The 19,886-nt window shown below is 39.1% G+C and overlaps 2 protein-coding genes across 9 annotated transcripts in view; one reads left to right on the top strand and one right to left on the bottom strand.

Moving 5' to 3' along the window:
* Positions 1–1,057, top strand: part of LOC138411936 (uncharacterized) — a 2,890-nt gene extending 1,833 nt beyond the window's left edge. For both annotated transcript variants that reach the window (XM_069533648.1, XM_069533649.1), the window contains 3 exons: positions 160–280; positions 382–409; positions 529–1,057. In XM_069533648.1, the coding sequence (XP_069389749.1) occupies positions 160–280; positions 382–409; positions 529–630 (251 nt within the window). In that variant the 3' untranslated portion in view covers positions 631–1,057. The remainder of the gene's footprint in view (positions 1–159; positions 281–381; positions 410–528) is intronic.
* The window catches only part of LOC109631159 (nectin-4), a 27,794-nt gene extending 7,908 nt beyond the window's left edge, over positions 1–19,886 (bottom strand). Inside the window, exons 1-8 of one of the 7 annotated variants that reach the window (XR_011244428.1) lie at positions 10,968–11,028; positions 10,457–10,795; positions 10,039–10,341; positions 8,205–8,298; positions 5,541–5,695; positions 4,178–4,289; positions 4,014–4,104; positions 3,763–3,812 (exon numbers count right to left, since the gene is read on the bottom strand). Coding sequence is in view for 6 of the 7 variants with exons in the window: in XM_069533640.1 (XP_069389741.1) it covers positions 3,804–3,812; positions 4,014–4,104; positions 14,396–14,534; positions 15,546–15,700; positions 17,537–17,630; positions 18,209–18,511; positions 18,627–18,965; positions 19,748–19,796 (1,179 nt within the window). In the remaining variant the exon portion in view is untranslated. Of the gene's footprint in view, positions 1–1,890; positions 3,813–4,013; positions 4,105–4,177; positions 4,290–5,540; positions 5,696–8,204; positions 8,299–10,038; positions 10,342–10,456; positions 10,796–10,967; positions 11,029–11,569; positions 12,024–12,784; positions 14,323–14,395; positions 14,535–15,545; positions 15,701–17,536; positions 17,631–18,208; positions 18,512–18,626; positions 18,966–19,747 lie in introns of those variants that run through there. The other 6 variants (XM_069533640.1, XM_069533644.1, XM_069533643.1 and 3 more) reach the window with 6 other exon arrangements.

The raw sequence follows: 19,886 nt of genomic DNA, 5'->3' as shown, positions 1-19,886 counted from the left end.
ATGCCTCCACAGCACCCACCGTGGCTTCCTTTATGAAAAAGTCACCTTACATGGACATAAAACCAAACTGTCTTTACACGACTGTGATCCAACTCGACTAAACAGCCGAGTTTAGTTTGCATGTTACATCGGTGTTAAATCTATTTGTTTTTCTTCCAGAGAAAAGAGAAGCTGGAGAGTGGCATGTATTTATTGTGGCTTCAACTGTTCTATTTGTGTGTTGCCTGATCTTTATAATAACTTTAACCATCCTGCAAAGAGTCGACAAGAGCCGTTCACAGTAAGTGTCTTTGCTTGAAGCCTGTCTTGACACATAAAGATGTACTGCTGATGGCCTTATACACTGCTAGAGCATAAACAAAATGTGGCTCTCATTTACAGAGATAACAATCAGCCGGCTCCAGTAACGGTAAATAAAAAAAATGATCATCCCCTCATCCTTACATATCTGAAGATTTCGTTTATTCTCTCACTTCGTATGTGATGAGTTGTAATCGACGTTGTCATTGTTTTTTTTTTCGTTTACAGGAACTAACAGGGGACATTTACGAGAATTGCTTAGAAATGAATGTTGGTCATCAACGCAGCTGTCAGCCTCATCATAACATGCGCACAGCTCACCACCGCTAACATCATAAAAGAAAAGCTGTCTTTCTTATGTTAAGTGTCAAATGTTAAACCGCTTCCTCAAGACATGTACTACATGTAATGAAAAACTATACATATTCCTGAAAGCTGCATTGAATGTTTTTTCCTCCTTTTATATCTGACCACTTGCACTACAACACCTTCATCAGATAAATGTGGCAGAAAACTGTTAATAGATAATGCACAGCACAAAGCAGCTGTATCAGTCCTTGTGCAAACTGTCATAGATGCATGAGATTTTGAACTAAAAATACCCCCAACCCACCGTGGTATTTTTCAACTGCTATGTTCCATCAGAGTAAATGTCAGTTATGTGCCTGGCAGCAGTGTGGGAGGCACAGGAACTGAATCTATCTAAAGACTTTCAGTTGGGTTTATGTGCAATCATAAATAAATTTGATTTTGATTTATTCAGTCATTAATAATTGTAAAGAAACACCACATGTCTCCTCCGTGTTGGTAGATGGGACATTGACCAAACTAAATCTGTCTTAAAGATGATTTCAGTCATTTTAGGTAGTTCCTTTCACACTGATGTTTTTTCAAGTGTTAATGTTTCTGATAAGTTTGGTTTTAGTAAGTTATTTGATGCTATAAAATGGGGGAGACATGATGACAGCTGACACCGATTGGTCAGTGGGACCTCACTATCGTGACTGTGCAAGATGGCAGAGCTTGTATATAGAATATTATTTCTTATGGTGGGAGGACGTGGAGACGCATTTGTCCCTCTTTATTTACAATCTGTGGTATAAAAAGTCAAGTTCAACAAAGTCGGTAACCTGAGCAATCCGAGTCATCCAACTGCACCAGGAGACAGGAAGAATTGCAATGTGAGTTTTGTACTGAGGCAGACGTGAAGAAAATGTGAATTGGTGCGTAGTGAAGGATGTGACAGGAGGTGGTGATTAAAAACCCCACTCTTCTACAGCTCATTGTTTAAGAAACAAAACATAAAACAGCTTCTAAATGCTCTTCTATTCTTTGGTGTCAGAACAGTGGCTATTCACAGAACTGAAATGCAGAGCTCCAACAGAGACTTTTTGTTTCTACGAGACTGGCACCTGGTCTGCCATTTCCTTCCTCATGCTGAGACAAAAACTCTGCCCTGCTTCTTTACTGTGGCTTTACTTGAGTTAGCAACACTTAATCCACGTAATACTGTTTGATACAGTAATATCAACCATCAAGGATGGTGGGTTTGGAGTAAACACACTTTAAAACATTCCTTACTGCAGGATGTTTTATGCTTAATGGTTATTTAGCTTTTATTGGAATACAAATGCAAATTACAGTAATGGCAACGATATAACAATGAAATGTTATATAAAGGCACGCAACAAGCAAAACCTATTTCAGCACTTCATTGAAAAGGTCACTTCATTTCTCAAACTAATGAAAAAAACGGTAACACTTTATATTCGATAATGCAGAATAAGGTCAAGCAGAATAAGGCATTAATTAGTGTTTTTGATGACTAACAAAGAGCTAATATGCATACTCATAAGGAACTAGTTAATGGCTAATATGTGTTCCCTACTATAAATTGTCACCAAAAACACATATAAACACAGAAAACACTATGCACTAATGCTTTCAAAAAAAGGTAGTTAGTTGATTAAAGATTACAACAGAAGAATCAGTAGTCACACACACCCTCAATTAACAGGACACATTAACACAAGGCTACATCCACAATGTTTAAGTTTTAAAACATCATTCTGCTATGTTTACATGTGTAGTCCAAACTAATACACATTTTTTGGGCATCTAAAACAGAAAAGTTTGGAAATGCTTTTGACCTTGTTTCAGTTTAGTTTGAAAACTCTGGGGCTGCATTGCAGTCGAGACTCTTTTGAAATGATGACACAATCACCCGCATTCAATCACAATTCGACTTCGATCAGCATTGAACGCTAAAACATTGGAAATTGCAAATTATAAATAAATAATAATAAGGAGGATTATCAATGACGCAGAGCTAAAACACTCGTGTGGACGGAGATCACTTTAGTGTTAAATACAACACGCATAGTATAGATGTAGTCTAAATAAAGATATAAAGCTTACATAAGTAATAACGAATAACTAATCTAGGAAAACTAAGAAGTAAAAAGAATAAAAAAACATGATGACTATTTCAGATCTGGCATCTTTTTCTCAAATCATTCAGCAGAGTGTTTTTTTGGAGCGAGTAACACAGAACATCACTCTTGACTTCAGTCTGACTTCTGGTATTGGAACAGGCAACACAAACATTTGAAACATATTGAGTTCCACACAGCTTGTACCGACATACTTAAAATATAAATGAAGTGTAACACATAACCTCTTGCACCTCTTGCACCTTAGTACAAACACTTTTACCCTGCTTCAGTTGAGCAGCTTACGACACTGACTGACTATACTTTTTATTTGCAGCTACTTAACAGTGACACTGCAACATTTTTCTCACAACCATCAAAACTATTCAGATTAATATGAGCACAGAAGGGATGATAATTATTCTGTGACACACTCATTAAACTGCATGTATAGCAGTATGGGTAAGTGTCTATCTAGTTTTTATGTATCTGTTTTTTTTTATTATTTCATTTATATTTTCTAAATGTATTATTATGTTTGTTTTATAATTTCAACTCTGAAATTGTGTATTTATTATTCTCATTCATTTTTACTATTATTATGCTCATTAATTTTTACTATTATTATGCTCATTAATTTTTACTATTATTATGCTCATCACTATTAATATGGTAATGTTAACAAAGGCATTCAAAAAAAAACATCTCTAACAGCCGATGATAAAAACAAGAACATTACAAAACACAATCATGTGCTCAGAAGTACTGTAGTAACAGTACTTTATAAATAAACAATTGGTCATATGTATTAGTGAAGCTTCCTGTTTCTGATTTCTTATGTTTTTAGAACTGCTTATGTGTTGCTGAACAAGGAAAAAAATAAACAAAATAACAACAGTATACGTATAGAAATTGTAAATGCAATTGCTGCTTCCTCTGATGTGTCAGTGCAAGTTGGGTCTGTGAGCTTATTTACTTTAACAGATACACGGCACCTGAGCTGTTGCACCGGTTCCCTGGATGAACTCACGTGTAGCACAGGTGGAGCCTGTAAATCCCCGACCATGGATATCATACTCCCTAAGAAACACCATGTGAGAAAAAACATCATGAATTTCCAAAGGAACAGCTATAATGAAATGTATTGTTAGAATAAATTACCTCTAATAACTGCATGAGAAATAGCTTTATTTTCAGTAAAGATATTAATTAATATTTTAACTTTAAGTTTGAGGGAAACTTAAGAGCCACTTAGTACTGCAGCAAATTAAACTGTATTACCGGTTCTTCTGCTTCTGGAGGGTCTGAGCTCACTTGCATTCTTTGACCCTCCATCCCCGTCTCGATGACCCTACGTGTGAACAGGTCTCCCCTAAACAATCAAACATCAGTTAATAGAAGATAAAAGAATTCAATATAAAATACAGAATTACTGAACTTGGCACCTTGAACCAAAACATGGCAGTTTCTCAGCTTTATAAAGATACCACACTGCTGCTGCTGCTGCTGCAAGGATGATCAGAAGAGAAAATAAGATCCAACAAACAGTGCAGGATCCTGTAGGGAGACAAAAACACAAGAAAGAAGAACAGTTAGAGGAAATGCTGATAAACACTGTCAGTTCATCTCGCTAAAACTTGGCACTGTGATCAGTGATTTAGTGATTGATGGGGACATGTCGAGCGGTGTGTTTTTTCAGTGTGCACTGCAACTTGGTGATAAAGGACAAAGACACACTGTAATACTGCGCCCCGTGGTGGAAGAAGGAGACATGATTCGAGATCTTCACCTGGTGCTAAAATGTATTTTAGTTACCGTGCAGGTACAATGTGAGAATGTACATAGTTGAAAAAAAAATTGAAAAGATACTAAACAAAACTCTTCAAACTGAAGTCAAATACTCGTTACTAAGCCACTGACTCTGGGCTCTCATACACACGGCCTCCAGGCCCAAGCTTAATCCCCCTGAGGAGCATCTACCCACTGCCTTTATAGTGGAAGCCCCTCCTACCAGACAAACCATAGAGACAAATATCAATTAACAAATCTCTATCAGATACGACATTGAAATATATATATATATACCCATCAGCATTTCACCCGACCTAGCCTGTCACAGAAATATCACACTATTATATTAGATGGGCATTTAAAAGAGCATTTCTGTGATATCATTTAAAACACCCCTCTGGACTGGCTTTTATGTGGTACACTCCAGATTCCCCTCTCTATAAATGGAGTTGGAATCTCCCACTTCCTGTTTGCCAGTGGGACCTGCACCCTGCAGTAAGGTGAGGGAGGGTGGACATAACATCACAAACACATGTGCCCAAAACATTGAATAACAATAAATGTTTGTGAAATAAAACTGTGTGTCGTTGTGGTTATTTCTGACGATTGGTTGTGGACTCTGTGTATCAGTACAGTTTAGAAAGATTAAATGGTTTGTGAGTACTAACTTAACAAGCTACCATGCTGCCTAATGATACAGGCATGCTAATGCTACTGATGTGCTGCAAATAATGGTGTATATTAAGTGTTTGCCACCTTATATCTTACAGGGCATGGGGTAACCCCATGACACACACACATGATTGTACTTCTATCTTTGTGAGGACACTCATTGGCATAATGCATTACCTAGCCCCTTACCATCCAAACTAAAGACCTAACACCTTAACCTAATTCTAACCCTTAAACCAATTCTTAACCCCCAGACTGTCCATTAAAGGTGGATAAGAAAGTGAGGACCGGCCAAAATGTCCACACACACCAGACTCCAACACAGAATGTAAAACTAGACCTCACCTGGAATCACAGATCTAAATACGTAAACACTTCTACTTCCATATTCGTTGAATGCGTCACACTGGTAGAGGCCATTCAGGTCAGAGCTCCCGGTCAGAAACTGCAGCGTTGCACCCTCTACTCTGACACCAGACTGAGGCCACGCTGGGTCAACTCTGAGGCAGAGAAAACAAGAATGAGAATCAAACCTGCAGCCAAGTGACGACTGTCGTAGAGACAGAAACATGTTTCACTCTGTAGAGATGTGCCATTAATCAGATAAGTTTAGATTCTAGATGCCTCGAGAATTTTTAGTAGTTCATAAGTCACACTTACAAGTTTTTAGGCCCTGTTCACACCTGGTATTAAACGTGTCCTGAATGTGTCTCCTGTGACTTGTGATTGGATCTCACTCATTCGCTCTGTATGCAAATTATATGTCATATATGTTATGGAATTTTCATAGACACTGTCTCTCGTCCTCTCTGGAGCATAGTGCAACAGGCTGTTGTGTTTGGGAAGTGTGAGAGCTTGGCAAAGGTCAAAGCCTTCACTCCCTAGACATCACAGATATGAGACTGTGTAAGCAGCAATACTGTCTCCATAACTAGAAAATATATTTGATTGTTTAGGAACAAGCTCACCCATTGATTAAATGATCTGTTGGGGTTTAAAGTGTGACTGCAGGAAAGCAGACTTCAGAATATGAGAGAGCATCATGCACGGATGTTGTATGGATGAATTCTGATTTTCTCCTTGGCCAAGCTTCAATAAATATTTCAGCATAAGACGTCAAAGGGCTCCTGAACGCTTTCTTCATTGATGAGTTGGCCATTGATCATGTAATGTATTCCTAAAATACAGCACTTTACCATAAAAGTATCTTAACTAACACTATCATGCAGTATTTTTGGCATTCTGGGAAGAGCATTGCCTGAGCTGCACATGTGAAGCTAGGTACGTGCCATTCTTGATCCATCCCCATCGAACTAATTATTTGGTGAGTATAGCAATTTGATTTGATTGTTTTATATTATATATTTATATCATTGTTTTATTTGACTGTATTTGTTTTGTTTGCATTGATGATTACTGCATGTGCACATCATGCTATAGAAGGATTTACCAGCTAGCTAAATTTTCAAAGATAATTAATCAAACAACACGAGGAGCATATTTTAATTTCTACCAAGTTAATGTGTGTTGACACCTGTGAATTCATGAAACTTTATGATTGTCTTGTGTAAACATTTTACCGTTTAAGTCACTTCAAAAGCTGAATCAGGCTAATATTATGTAAGACTACAATGCATGCTAATTATTGTGTGTCACAGTGCAGATTCAAATAAAGGCAATATTATTTTCAAGATATTTATTGGATCACAAATTAAGTACTGAAGAATATTTGTTTTTTCTGTAACCGTGACTGTTTCTCCACCTTGAGTTGTGCGAGGGACTGTTCATTTGTATTTAGATTGATTTTTGACACATTTCTCTGATATTGCAGATGTAGTAGATGACTTTACTGCTGCCCTACTGATCATAGTAAGTAGCATACTTGCATGTTCATCACATGACACAATTAATCAGTTAATTAATTACTTAAAAGCAATAAGTGTGACACACTTATTGCTAACTCTGTGATCAAGGCGGGATCATCATCAAAAGCACCTCCAACTGTACCATGGTTGTATGAGCATCAAAAAACACAGCTGTACTTCTTTCTGTTACAAATCCAACAAGATGCACAACAACTATTCTGTAACAAGAAAAACATAACATCTCTCCATGTGCTTTCAGGTGACATGGCAGGAATCCAGCGCTGGATGGTCAGCCTTGAGGGACACATTATATGTGGGGGGATTCAGCCCACGTTCCTGACAGGGCGTTCTGCCCTATTTTCCAAGTATTACACCTTCAATCTGGAGTACCAAGAAGAGGCAGCATGCACTCTCGAGTTCATCCAGAGGTTAGATACTTTAAGTAGAACCTGAATTTTGTTATGTTTTCAATCCTAACTCTATACATTTTCTGCCTTTTATTGTTTTATTTATCAGATTCAGATCAACAACTGGATTTTTACACATTGAATAAACACTGTAATTTTTCAGGCGTTTCGTTGGAATAAACCCTGAGAGAGGCACCGAGAGAGGCACCAAGACTGCATGTTCACATGCAGACTGTTGTTCTGCAATGTGAAGGTTTTGCGTGTCAACTTTACATTCAAATAAAAAGTAAAGTGCAATAAGAAGCTGTGAAGGTTTTTCTCTTACATTGCAATCACAGGATTGAAAAATCAGTAGGTTTATTTTATTATGGTTTGCCATCTGCTTGTAGCAGTTTGTATGTTTCAAACAGTGATTTTGTGACAGTGACATCTATTAACATGTTTTCCTTAACAAAAGTGCCTTTAATTGTATGCAATCATATGACTATTCATGTCTTAATTAATTTTTTTAAATCATTTATTAAAATGTATAAATAATACAAACTAAATAGTCATTTAATTGTAAAATACTGTGAAAGTAATTCTAAAAACCAATTCATACTGTATTTTTCATGAACAGTACAAAACTGTAAAGTAAGCGACAGTAAAAAGATGTTAATTTTACAGTAACATAATGGCAACCCAGCTGCCAGTAGTTTACTGTTTTTTACAGGAACATATCTAACAGTATACTGTACCTGGTCCATTTAAATTCTGCTTTGGGGTTGGCTTCAGTCACACAGTGAAATGAGTCTTTGGGTTTTGCATCAATTTTCACTTCCATTGGTGCAACTGCAAGAAACAAAATGGAGGAACCAGTTGTGTTGTTGCTGTACTTATATCAAAATAATATTAAACAGCACGTGTGGATCTCATCCCACTGTGCACAGGGTCATCTTGCTTCCTGTGGGCTTTTCATTTTCATGCTTCAAGATCATTTTGGATTAGCAAACGTTTTTGGTTGCAACTTGCACAACTCAGTGATAAAGATTACAGAGGTCCATTGTCTCATTCAGGATCTTGCTAAACCATGAAGACTCACTGATTATACTGTTTTGGGATAAATACAGGATAATTTTCGCTTCTTAACTGTTGTGATAGAAAGAGTGATACAACTAGTTGTGGAACAACAATGTTCAGTGGGAAAGCACCAGACACGCCCTTGCTTGGAGCAACAAACTCCATTTGTTCTTAACCAGATAGATGCTTCCTATATTTATCTGCTATTTGGGCTGTGGAAATGGCTTTTAATTCAGACAGAGCTGCTCTCTTAAACCATGCCTCCCCCAAACTTTAGTTATATACACACAATCCAGTAGGAAAGAAAGGAGTAGGTGTAGCAGCTATATTTTTAACACTTTTAAATGCAAGCGTCACAGTCTAGGTTTTAGAATATGAAAGAACCCGAACCCTAACCCACCCTAACCCTTAATGTTTTGAATAACAAGCTTTTAGATTGGAAAGTCAAAATCCAGAGTTGCTGTAACTTTCTTTATTCAACCATGACAGGATCATCATTACTGGGGATTTTAATCTGCATGTTGATGACGCCTCAGACAGCGAGGCCATGGACTTCATGTGACTTCTGAAATCGTTTGCGCAACATATTGCTGTTCCAACTCTTCATCATGGCCACAGATCAGATTTAGTGATCTCCAACGGTTATGATATATATTTTCTTAACAAGATTGTCTAGACTCACCTGCCAGATCACTATTGTAGTGGACATTTAGGCTTAAAACACAGTGTAAATTATCTTGTTTAGAGTCGAATATGAATGTCGGGGCTTGCAGACACAGGTGACACCAAACAAGCAGTATGGAGGGACTCCAGAAGTGTTTTGTGGACTCAAACACTTCACTCACTCCCCATCAGCATAGGGGTGGGTAGATAATGAGTAAATTTTTATTTTTGGGTGAACTATCCCTTTAAGTAAGACCTACCTTAATACATTCAAGACCTAGTGCTCAGTTTTCTAATGTATTTCAGACTTTTTAGAAACTCAGATTTTAAGACCCCACAGAAACCCTGCCTTGGACTCATTAGATTCCGGTAGTTAAAGGTCACTGTTGGAGATGACACAACAACTGTTGCACCAATGCCTCAGGGGTAAAATGATGAAGGGACGATAATTTATATTAAAAAAAAAAAATCAATGGTCAACTTCACTGCAACTTCAAATGTTCTGCAAAAAACACTTTCCGGGCCATTATTCAACACCATAAGTCAAGAACTGCAGGGCATATTAAGACTATATTAATTGCAATTTTACTGGATGGTCGGGGCAAACACCCACAAGTTAGTAATCCTGATTTAAAAACAGGCAACAGTGTTTACTGATGGAGTGCATGGTGTCCTGTAATCCCCAGCACAGATTCAAGCACCTCAACATGAGCAGAGCAGTGCTTGAACACACCTATTAGTTTATATGTAACCATTGGGAAAACCGTCACTCTCTCAAAAAGAATTGATGTGAATGAAAAATAAAAATAAGCCCGATCAGAGACTGTAGAGGAGAGTTTGTATACTCACAGTAAACTTGTATAGTAAAGGGTATTGTTGCCTTTTTCGACAGGGCCGGACTGGTGACGACACATTGGACCACCTGTTGGTTGATGCCCATGGTAGGTACTCCATACAGGAAGCTGACCGTGGTAGTCGTACCATTGTCATGTTTTGTTGAGTTGGTTGTTGCCCTCAGGTTTTCTGCTAAGCTACCTGTGAACCATCTAACGTCTGCCTGAGGCTTGGAACCAGCAGCCGTGCAGGTGGCAATGCAAACTTCTTCATCTGCCAAAGTGGGACGGTTATCCTTCACATGTGTGACGGGAGGCACTGAAAGAGTTTCAGACACAAAGGGTTAACATGCAAGCAACAAGGGATCAACAAGGCTCTTCTTCTCTCATTCACACAAAATGTATAAATAGTAAATAAAAAATATTAATCTCACCGAGCACGTTCAGATATATATCTGTCTCGTAACTTCCACTGGGGAACAAAGTGAAGATGCATGTGTAGACTCCTTCATCCAGCAATGAGACATTGGATATCTGAATTGATCCATTCAGCTGTTTAAATATCCCAATATACTTAAATCGATCATCGCGTCCATTGACATACAGTGGTCCATCTTTTTCCAGAACTGTCAAGAAATCGTTTTTGTGTTTAACTCTGGTCGTCCTCTGCCATGAAATCTGGGAGAGCTCCTCCTTGGTGTCAACAAGTTTGCACGGTAATGTAACTGTACTTCCGTGCACCACAGTCCTGTTTGCTCCAATCACCTGGAGAGCTGTAAAAGATATAAAACCTATCAGGCTATTTGAAAGCACCAACAGAGGTAAAAACACACATGCAAGAAACCCTAAAAGTTCTGAGTGGACTATCTGGCAGTCATGCTTTGTTCCTGTTTTACACCTGCTGGTCTCAACACAAAGCAGTTAGTTATTCTCCAGCTGCAGCACCTGAAGACTCCCTGTGATCACAAGTCATGAAGCCAAACAGACGCTTTACCTTTATTGAAGCTTTAACTACAAATAGAATAAACACAAATATAAATCTCACCATCAGAACGAAATACAAACATACAAAGAAATGGCATCATCAGAAATAAATACGGATATAAAAATATAAATATCAGAGCTAAACACAATGTGGAATTCACTTCACTTATATAATCTTTTCTCCACGTTGTTATATTATTTCACTGTTTCTGTCCCGTTTGATTAGTTTTTCAATAAAAATGTATTTTGTCGTTACGTCCTGTGAGTAACAGAATAAACTGACATCTTTTCTCAGGACGTGTGATTCTGACAGAAACTTTATCTGTGTGGGTGATATTATTATTATTATTATTATTAATAGTATTATTGTTCTGTTCACTAACTACTCTTATTATTAATATTGTTATTAATATTATAATTAATATTCGGCGTATTCGCTTAATTAGCATAGAACTATGACACGTGTTTCCATGCTTCTCCTACACGTTATTAAAGGCGACTGAACGAAAACTAGAGATAAAATACTAGTCTGGTTCTATTTAGAGAAGGAGGCGCCATCTTACCGTTTGACTGTGAGTTCGTTCTGAGAACGAATAGTAACATCAGCAACATGTTGAGGAGTTCCAGTATTCATCCATTTATTTCCCGAGGAAACAAAGGATGAGTCAGACTGGGAGGAGGAGATGTTTACTTATCTTCAACCGGATGAGAGCTGGAGTCATGAACTCAGCTCAGTCGGCTTTACACATTACACATTAGCGCCACCTCCTGGACTGGAGAGTGGAGCAGTAGATTGGCAGCAAACTAAACTCAAATTCAATGATTTTCTTAAATCCTGTTTCTCTAAATAGTTCATCATTATTTGTATATTCCGTGATGTCTTTCCAAACGAATGTAATATTTCACTTTTCGTCTTTTGATCCTGATATTAATTCCCCTCTTTGTTCATTAAGCCTAGTTTATGCTCCTGCGTCACGTCGACGGTGACGCAGTCGTTGAGCATTCGAAGTTCTTCTGCGTCGAGGGAACGCGTTGCTCTGCAATTCACCGCCATGCCGCTAGGGGGTGTGGCTGTGTGTTTGTGTGGTTATAGCCGAATCCTCGCTTTTTCTTCCGTAAAGTAAACAACAGTAAACAATGGTGACCGTGGTGCAGCAGCTGTATTTGTTGTTGGAGCTCATTAATATTGAGGAACAGATGCTTATATTGCAAATGTTGAAGCGCAGGCAACAGAGAAGACGTTTGCGGAGGTGATTTTTACGACGAGGAAGAAAGACCGGAAAAGCAACTGCCGGAACTTACGTTCTGAGCGGACCAATCACAGCGCTTGCGGTCCGCGTCGACGTGACGCAGAAGCATAAACTAGGCTTTATATTCATGACACTGTATTAAAACCATAGACTGTATATAAAGAGATTAAAACATGACTGACCGGTAACTTTTTCTCTTCGCAGTGTTCCAGGTGGGTGCTTGACAAAAAAGGAACCAAAACAACAATCTTTATTTACAGTCTGTGGCACAAAAAAGAACAAATGGCCTTTCACAGGATTTAAAAGAAGAGTTACAGCCGAAAATCCTTCTTACTTGTCTTCCAATAGAGAAGCTGCTTTTTGCATTCTCACTGTCGAAGCTGAGCCACAAAACTCTGCCCTGCTTCTTGACTGGGGCTTTTACTCGTGTTAGCAACCCATAAGAATACAAATGCAAATTAAATTAATCCCAACTAGTGCTTTAGTCAACAGGAGATGTAACTTAAAAACAACCAATGAAAAAAGTGATAGATATAAAATGTTTAATATAAAAGGCAAGCAAGGAGCAAAACACATTTCAGCACTTGATTGATGAGGTCACTTCTTTTCTTAAGACATACACAAATGCTTTCAGCCTTTAAAATAAAACAGGACTTGAATAGTTAGTTGATTATAGATTACAAAAGAATCAGTAGTGCACACATAACCACGCAGTGGCTCCATACTGTGTCAGTTAAACACTGATAACTTCAAATGCTAGCATGCCAACCAGCTAAAGATGCCACAACCATCAAATCAATCAATCAAATGTATTTATATATCGTCGGTATCACATCAAACAGTTGTCTCAGGGTGCTGCACAAAAGTCCAAGATCTTAAGAAACACAAAAACCAACTTGTTCCACACTGAGCTAGCATGAGCAACAGCGGGGAGGAAAAACTCCCAGGTGGAAGAAACCTCCGGCAGAACCGGGCTCGGTGTGGACGGCCTCTGCCAGGACCGGTTGGGGTGATGGAGAAAGAACAAGTAATACAGGGGAACAAAAGGAAATAAAGGGGGAGGTTGAGTCACAGTGTCAGGTCAAGGGCTTGAATCTAGCCCGGGAATCTCCACATGGACATTTGCATGGTCTCCCAAGGGTGCGGTGGTCCCCCCGGGCAGTCCTGCCTCCCTCATGGTCCAACATGCGCAGTAGTAGCACCCATGGCTCCAAAGGTGGGAGGTCCTCAGGTGAGAATGCCCAAGGTCAAATGGTTTTATTTATATAGCACTTCCAGTGATGACCACTCAAAGCCATTGTCATTCACCCATTCACACTCATCTATTAGCAGAATAATAATGTGTATATAATAGACTGCTCTATCGCTCTTCCCCCTCAGCCACCGCAGATTAATATCAAAAATATATTAAATTTAACGAACATAAATACTCTCATCCAGCTTCAGTTGAGCAGCTTATGGCACTGACTTACGATATCTTTTATTGTAACTACTCAACAGTGACATTGCAACATTATCATATAATTGAGTATCTGGTTTTTGTATTTTATGTATCTGGTTTTGACTTTTGTATTATTTCATTTATAGTTCATTTATGTATTATTATACATGTCTTTTATAGCTTCAACTCTGAATTTATTACTGTAATCAAAATTACTTTTATATTAAACAAGGAAAAAATAAACGACATAACTACAACGTACGTATAGAAATTGTAAATTGCTGCTTCCTCTGATTTGTCAGTGCAAGTTGGGACTGTGAGCTCATTTAAATGTGCTGCATGATCTTCTCCAAACCTTACACCCCCCCCCCCCCCCCCCCTCCAACGGCATAGTGGTGAGAGAGTGAATTTCCATTTGTGTGGACTATCCCTTTAACAGATACACGGCACCTGAGCTGTTGCACCGGTTCCCTGGATGAACTCATGTGTAGCACAGGTGGAGCCTGTAAATCCACTTACTACTGCAGCAAATTAAACTGTATTACTGGTTCTTCTGCTTCTGGAGGGTCTGAGCTCACTTCAACAGGTCGGTGCCCTGATGACCCTACATGTGAACAGGTCTCCCCTAAACAATCAAACATCAGTTAATAGAAGATAAAAGAATTCAATATAAAATACAGAATTACTGAACTTGGCACCTTGAACCAAAACATGGCAGTTTCTCAGCTTTATAAAGATACCACACTGCTGCTGATGCTGCTGCTGCTGCTGCTGCTGCTGCTGCTGCTGCAAGGATGATCAGAAGAGAAAATAAGATCCAACAAACAGTGCAGGATCCTGTAGGGAGACAAAAACACAAGAAAGAAGAACAGTTAGAGGAAATGCTGATAAACACTGTCAGTTGATCTCGCTAAAACTTGGCACTGTGATCAGTGATTGAGTGATTGATGGGGACATGTCGAGCTGTGTGGTTTTTCAGTGTGCACTGCAACTATGGAGCTTTTTTCTTATCTTTATTCAGGAGTGTGGTCTTTCAGTTTGAGGGCATTAAATCTATGTTCAGACTGCGGATTACTTTTCATCAAAACCCTGTCCATGCACTCAAATATCCCCTTGCTATATATTGCGGTATATACAATCACTATCTTTTCTTTCCAAAAGTCATAGAGAAAGCAAGGGGAAGTTGGGGATATTTATAAATAATAATAATAAAGCTGTGGAGGACGGGAGTGGATGAACCCGGTCAAAGAGTAACCGCCTGCACGGGAGAAATCTGAGGGCAGACGATTCACGTGTGCACTGAAAGCAGACTGAGTGGGGAGAAGAGCTGGAGCGCAGGAAATCTGTGCACACGTGATACTGTATGTGAGTGCGAGCACAGTTTGAGCAGAAGCAGAGCACATTGAAGTTCAAACAGGGGCTATTTTAGTGCAAGATACTGTGTTCATAATGCTACATTTTAAATGTTGTGCTGAACATCAATTTTTTCCTGGTTCAATACATGACATGAAAGGACCGGGACAGTGACATGGAACATTTCACAAGCTCATTTCCTGTGGTGCAGTGGGTTAACTACTGCATGGGCGGTGGCTCATACAAAAAAGGAGGCCAACAGCTCCTACACACATACCAAGCAATTTCTTGAGTGGGATAAACACTTCACCAGTGTAGTGTGAGTGTGTCTTGGATTGTGTTTTCCTTTAAGAAGACCTCAACAGAAGAAGTATGAGAGGACTCCTACATAAATACATGCAGCAGTCCTAATTTTTTGAATTCCAAGAGACACACACAAACAAGATGGCAACATTCATAACAGACTCCAACACAGAATGTAAAACTAGACCTCACCTGGAATCACAGATCTAAATACGTGAACACTTCTACTTCCATATTCGTTGAATGCGTCACACTGGTAGAGGCCATTCAGGTCAGAGCTCCCGGTCAGAAACTGCAGCGTTGCACCCTCTAGTCTGACACCAGACTGAGGCCACGCTGGGTCAACTCTGAGGCAGAGAAAACAAGAATGAGAATCAAACCTGCAGCCGAGTGACGACTGTCGTAGAGACAGAAACATGTTTCACTCTGTAGAGATGTGCCATTAATCAGATAAGTTTAGATTCTAGATGCCTCGAGAATTTTTAGTAGTTCATAAGTCACACTTACAAGTTTTTAGGCCCTGTTCACACCTGGTATTAAACATGTCCTGAATGTGTCTCCTGTGACTTGTGATTGGATCTTGTTGAGGAATGTTTGACCATCCTCACACATTACTGCATATGCTACCATATATTAAGTATATTACATTACTTCTGTACACCATTAGGAGAGTGGGCCTCCCTTCTCTCTCTTCGCAGTGCCCAAGGTCAAGTTATAGATCAAAGGACCAACCAACAGTGCATTGTAGTGTCTACGTAGAATGGACAATTGCTCATGTTACTCTGTTGGCGTTTGTATATTGTTCCACCTTCTGGTCTCCTTGATGCATCAACTCGACATTAAATTAAATTAACAGCTGCTGCCTGAGTTCTCCTTTCGCCAGCTTCCAGAAAACGTCCATTACAAATTGATGTCATGAACCCGATCTCAACATAGCAAAGATACAGTAAGTTATTCTTTGCTTTTGCCTTACTGTGTCAGAGCTTGACGAGATAATAATAATATGACTGCGAAACAAAAAGGCGAGTGTGTGTGTGTGTGTGTGTGTGTGTGTGTGTGTGTAGGGGAGTCACCTGTCGTTTTTTTCTCAGACGACTGCCCTCATGCCCAACAAGAGTCAAATCCAAATTGATCTATCTGAATTAAAACTGATTGAGCAGAAATAAAAGGAAGTCCACTGTATATTTATAATGTCAATGCACTGTACTAGTGTGCTGAGTCTGCACAAAATCTGTTAACCAGTGGTTGGTTGGTTTCTGGGGTGACTTCGGGTTGTGCCCGGCACAGGCAAAAGCCGTCACCTGGCTACACCCTGACCTTGGTGTAATCTGCATTTTAGCAGCGAGCCTGTGTCCGTCAGGAAAGATTAGAAAAGGACTGTGGTGTGTTAATTGAACCTCACAGCCCCCACAAGGAGGGGATGTTTTCCAGGGCGGCTTTAGGCTGCACTCGACACAGAGGGACCCACCTGAGGCTTAAACTATAGAAAAGACATTTTTGAAGTGTTGCAAAGAGGCATATTTGGTTTAACTCAATAATGGGGATCATCTACTCTGTGTCCTTTCAGAAAATTATATGAAATTACTATAATTTCATTGTACACCCTGTTCAATGATAATAAAGGCATTCTTATTCTAAAAGTAGAGGCTCTGTCAAGACAGTTTGTGGTGATAAGAGACAACAACACTGTTGGTGCTGTAAACAAAATCACGTAATCCATGCATCAAAGTTATTACATCACTTCCTGTCTCTGTCTGCTGCACCCGGCTGCTCCACCGCTCTGAATAACGCAGAGGATTTGATATTGTTGCAAATGCGTCTGTGCAGAAAACCTCCCGCTGTGTTGTGCATGTGTGAAATGAAAATGTGTAAACTCCGTAGCCAATTCTGTGGATTTTAACCAGAAGTCATGTCTGAAAATGGCTTTTGTTTGATTAATTATGAAACTGTAGTTGGTCAGAGAAGGTCAGATGAGTAGGAAGTCCTTCATATGTGGCCCATGACGGATTTGAACAGCAAAGAGCACGTCTCAATGTCGTCTGACTGATCGTATCTCAGGATGTATCGAGGAACGCTTCTGGGCTAATTTCGGTAACACAATATAATATACAAACGCATCAAAATTCATATAACAAATGAAATAAATATATTCTTGTTGGGTTATGACATTTTTATTACTGTACCTGGTCCAGTTAAATTCTGCTTTGGGGTTGGCTTCAGTCACACAGTGAAATGAGTCTTTGGGTTTTGCATAAATTTTCACTTCCATTGGTGCAACTGCAAGAAACAAAATGGAGGAACCAGTTGTGTTGTTGCTGTACTTATATCAAAATAATATTTAACAGCACGTGTGGACCTCATCACACTGTGCACAGGGTCATCTTGGGCTTTTCATTTTCATGTTTCAAGATCATTTTGGATCAGCAAACTTGAAAAACAGGTTGATTTGGTGGAAACTTGGCACAGCTCAGTGGTAGACATGACAGAGGTCCATTGTGTCAACACAGTCATTATCCTGTTGTGGGATAAATAAAAGATTTTCTTGGCTTATTAACTTTTGCTATAGAAAAAAATCATTAGGGTGCTGTGATTGACACATGTATATAATAATGCTGCTCTCTTAAAGGTTCAAGGGCCTTTAAACAGGCAACAGTGTTTACTGATGGAGTGCATGGTGTCCTGTAATCCCCAGCACAGATTCAAGCACCTCAACATGAGCGGAGCAGTGCTTGAACACACCTATTAGTTTATATGTAACCATTGGGAAAACCGTCACTCTCTCAAAAAGAATTGATGTGAATGAAAAATAAAAATAAGCCTGATCAGAGACTGTAGAGGAGAGTTTGTATACTCACAGTAAACTTGTATAGTAAAGGGTATTGTTGCCTCTTTCGACAGGGCCGGACTTTTGAAGACACACTGGACCACCTGTTGGTTGATGCCCATGGTAGGTACTCCATACAGGAAGCTGACCGTGGTAGTCGTACCATTGTCATGTTTTGTTGAGTTGGTTGTTGCCCTCAGGTTTTCTGCTAAGCTACCTGTGAACCATCTAACGTTTGCCTGAGGCTTGGAACCAGCAGCCGTGCAGGTGGCAATGCAAACTTCTTCATCTGCCAAAGTGGGACGGTTATCCTTCACATGTGTGACGGGAGGCACTGAAAGAGTTTCAGACACAAAGGGTTAACATGCAAGCAACAAGGGATCAACAAGGCTCTTCTTCTCTCATTCACACAAAATGTATAAATAGTAAATAAAAAATATTAATCTCACCGAGCACGTTCAGATATATATCTGTCTCGTAACTTCCACTGGGGAACAAAGTGAAGATGCATGTGTAGACTCCTTCATCCAGCAATGAGACATTGGATATCTGAATTGATCCATTCAGCTCTTTAAATATCCCAATATACTTAAATCGATCATCGCGTCCATTGACATACAGTGGTCCATCTTTTTCCAGAACTGTCAAGAAATCGTTTTTGTGTTTAACTCTGGTCGTCCTCTGCCATGAAATCTGGGAGAGCTCCTCCTTGGTGTCAACAAGTTTGCACGGTAATGTAACTGTACCTCCTTGCACCACAGTCCTGTTTGCTCCAATCACCTGGAGAGCTGTAAAAGATATAAAACCTATCAGGCTATTTGAAAGCACCAACAGAGGTAAAAACACACATGCAAGAAACCCTAAAAGATCTGAGTGGACTATCTGGCAGTCATGCTTTGTTCCTGTTTTACACCTGCTGGTCTCAACACAAAGCAGTTACAGTTATTCTCCAGCTGCAGCACCTGGAAACTCCCTGTGATCACAAGTCATGAAGCCAAACAGACGCTTTACCTTTATTGAAGCTTTAACTACAAATAGAATAAACACAAATATAAATCTCACCATCAGAACGAAATACAAACATACAAAGAAATGGCATCATCTGAAATAAATACGGATATAGAAATATAAATATCAGAGCTAAACACAATGTGGAATTCACTTCACTTATATAATCTTTTCTCCACGTTGTTATATTATTTCACTGTTTCTGTCCCGTTTGATTAGTTTTTCAATAAAAATGTATTTCGTCGTTACGTCCTGTGAGTAACAGAATAAACTGACATCTTTTCTCAGGACGTGTGATTCTGACAGAAACTTTATCTGTGTTGATGATATTATTATTATTATTATTATTATTATTAATAGTATTATTGTTCTGTTCACTAACTACTCTTATTATTAATATTGTTATTAATATTATAATTAATATTCGGCTTATTCGCTTAATTAGCATAGAACTATGACACGTGTTTTCATGCTTCTCCTACACGTTATTAAAGGCGACTGAACGAAAACTAGAGATAAAATACTAGTCTGGTTCTATTTAGAGAAGGAGGCGCCATCTTACCGTTTGACTGTGAGTTCGTGATGAGAACGAATAGTAACATCAGCAACATGTTGAGGAGTTCCGGTATTCATCCATTTATTTCCCGAGGAAACAAAGGATGAGTCAGACTGGGAGGAGGAGAAGTTTCCGGCAGACCAGG

This window comes from Paralichthys olivaceus, chromosome 10 (genome assembly GCF_024713975.1).
Source record: "Paralichthys olivaceus isolate ysfri-2021 chromosome 10, ASM2471397v2, whole genome shotgun sequence".
Lineage (NCBI taxonomy): Eukaryota > Metazoa > Chordata > Actinopteri > Pleuronectiformes > Paralichthyidae > Paralichthys > Paralichthys olivaceus.
This window is presented reverse-complemented; position numbering and strand designations above follow the sequence as displayed.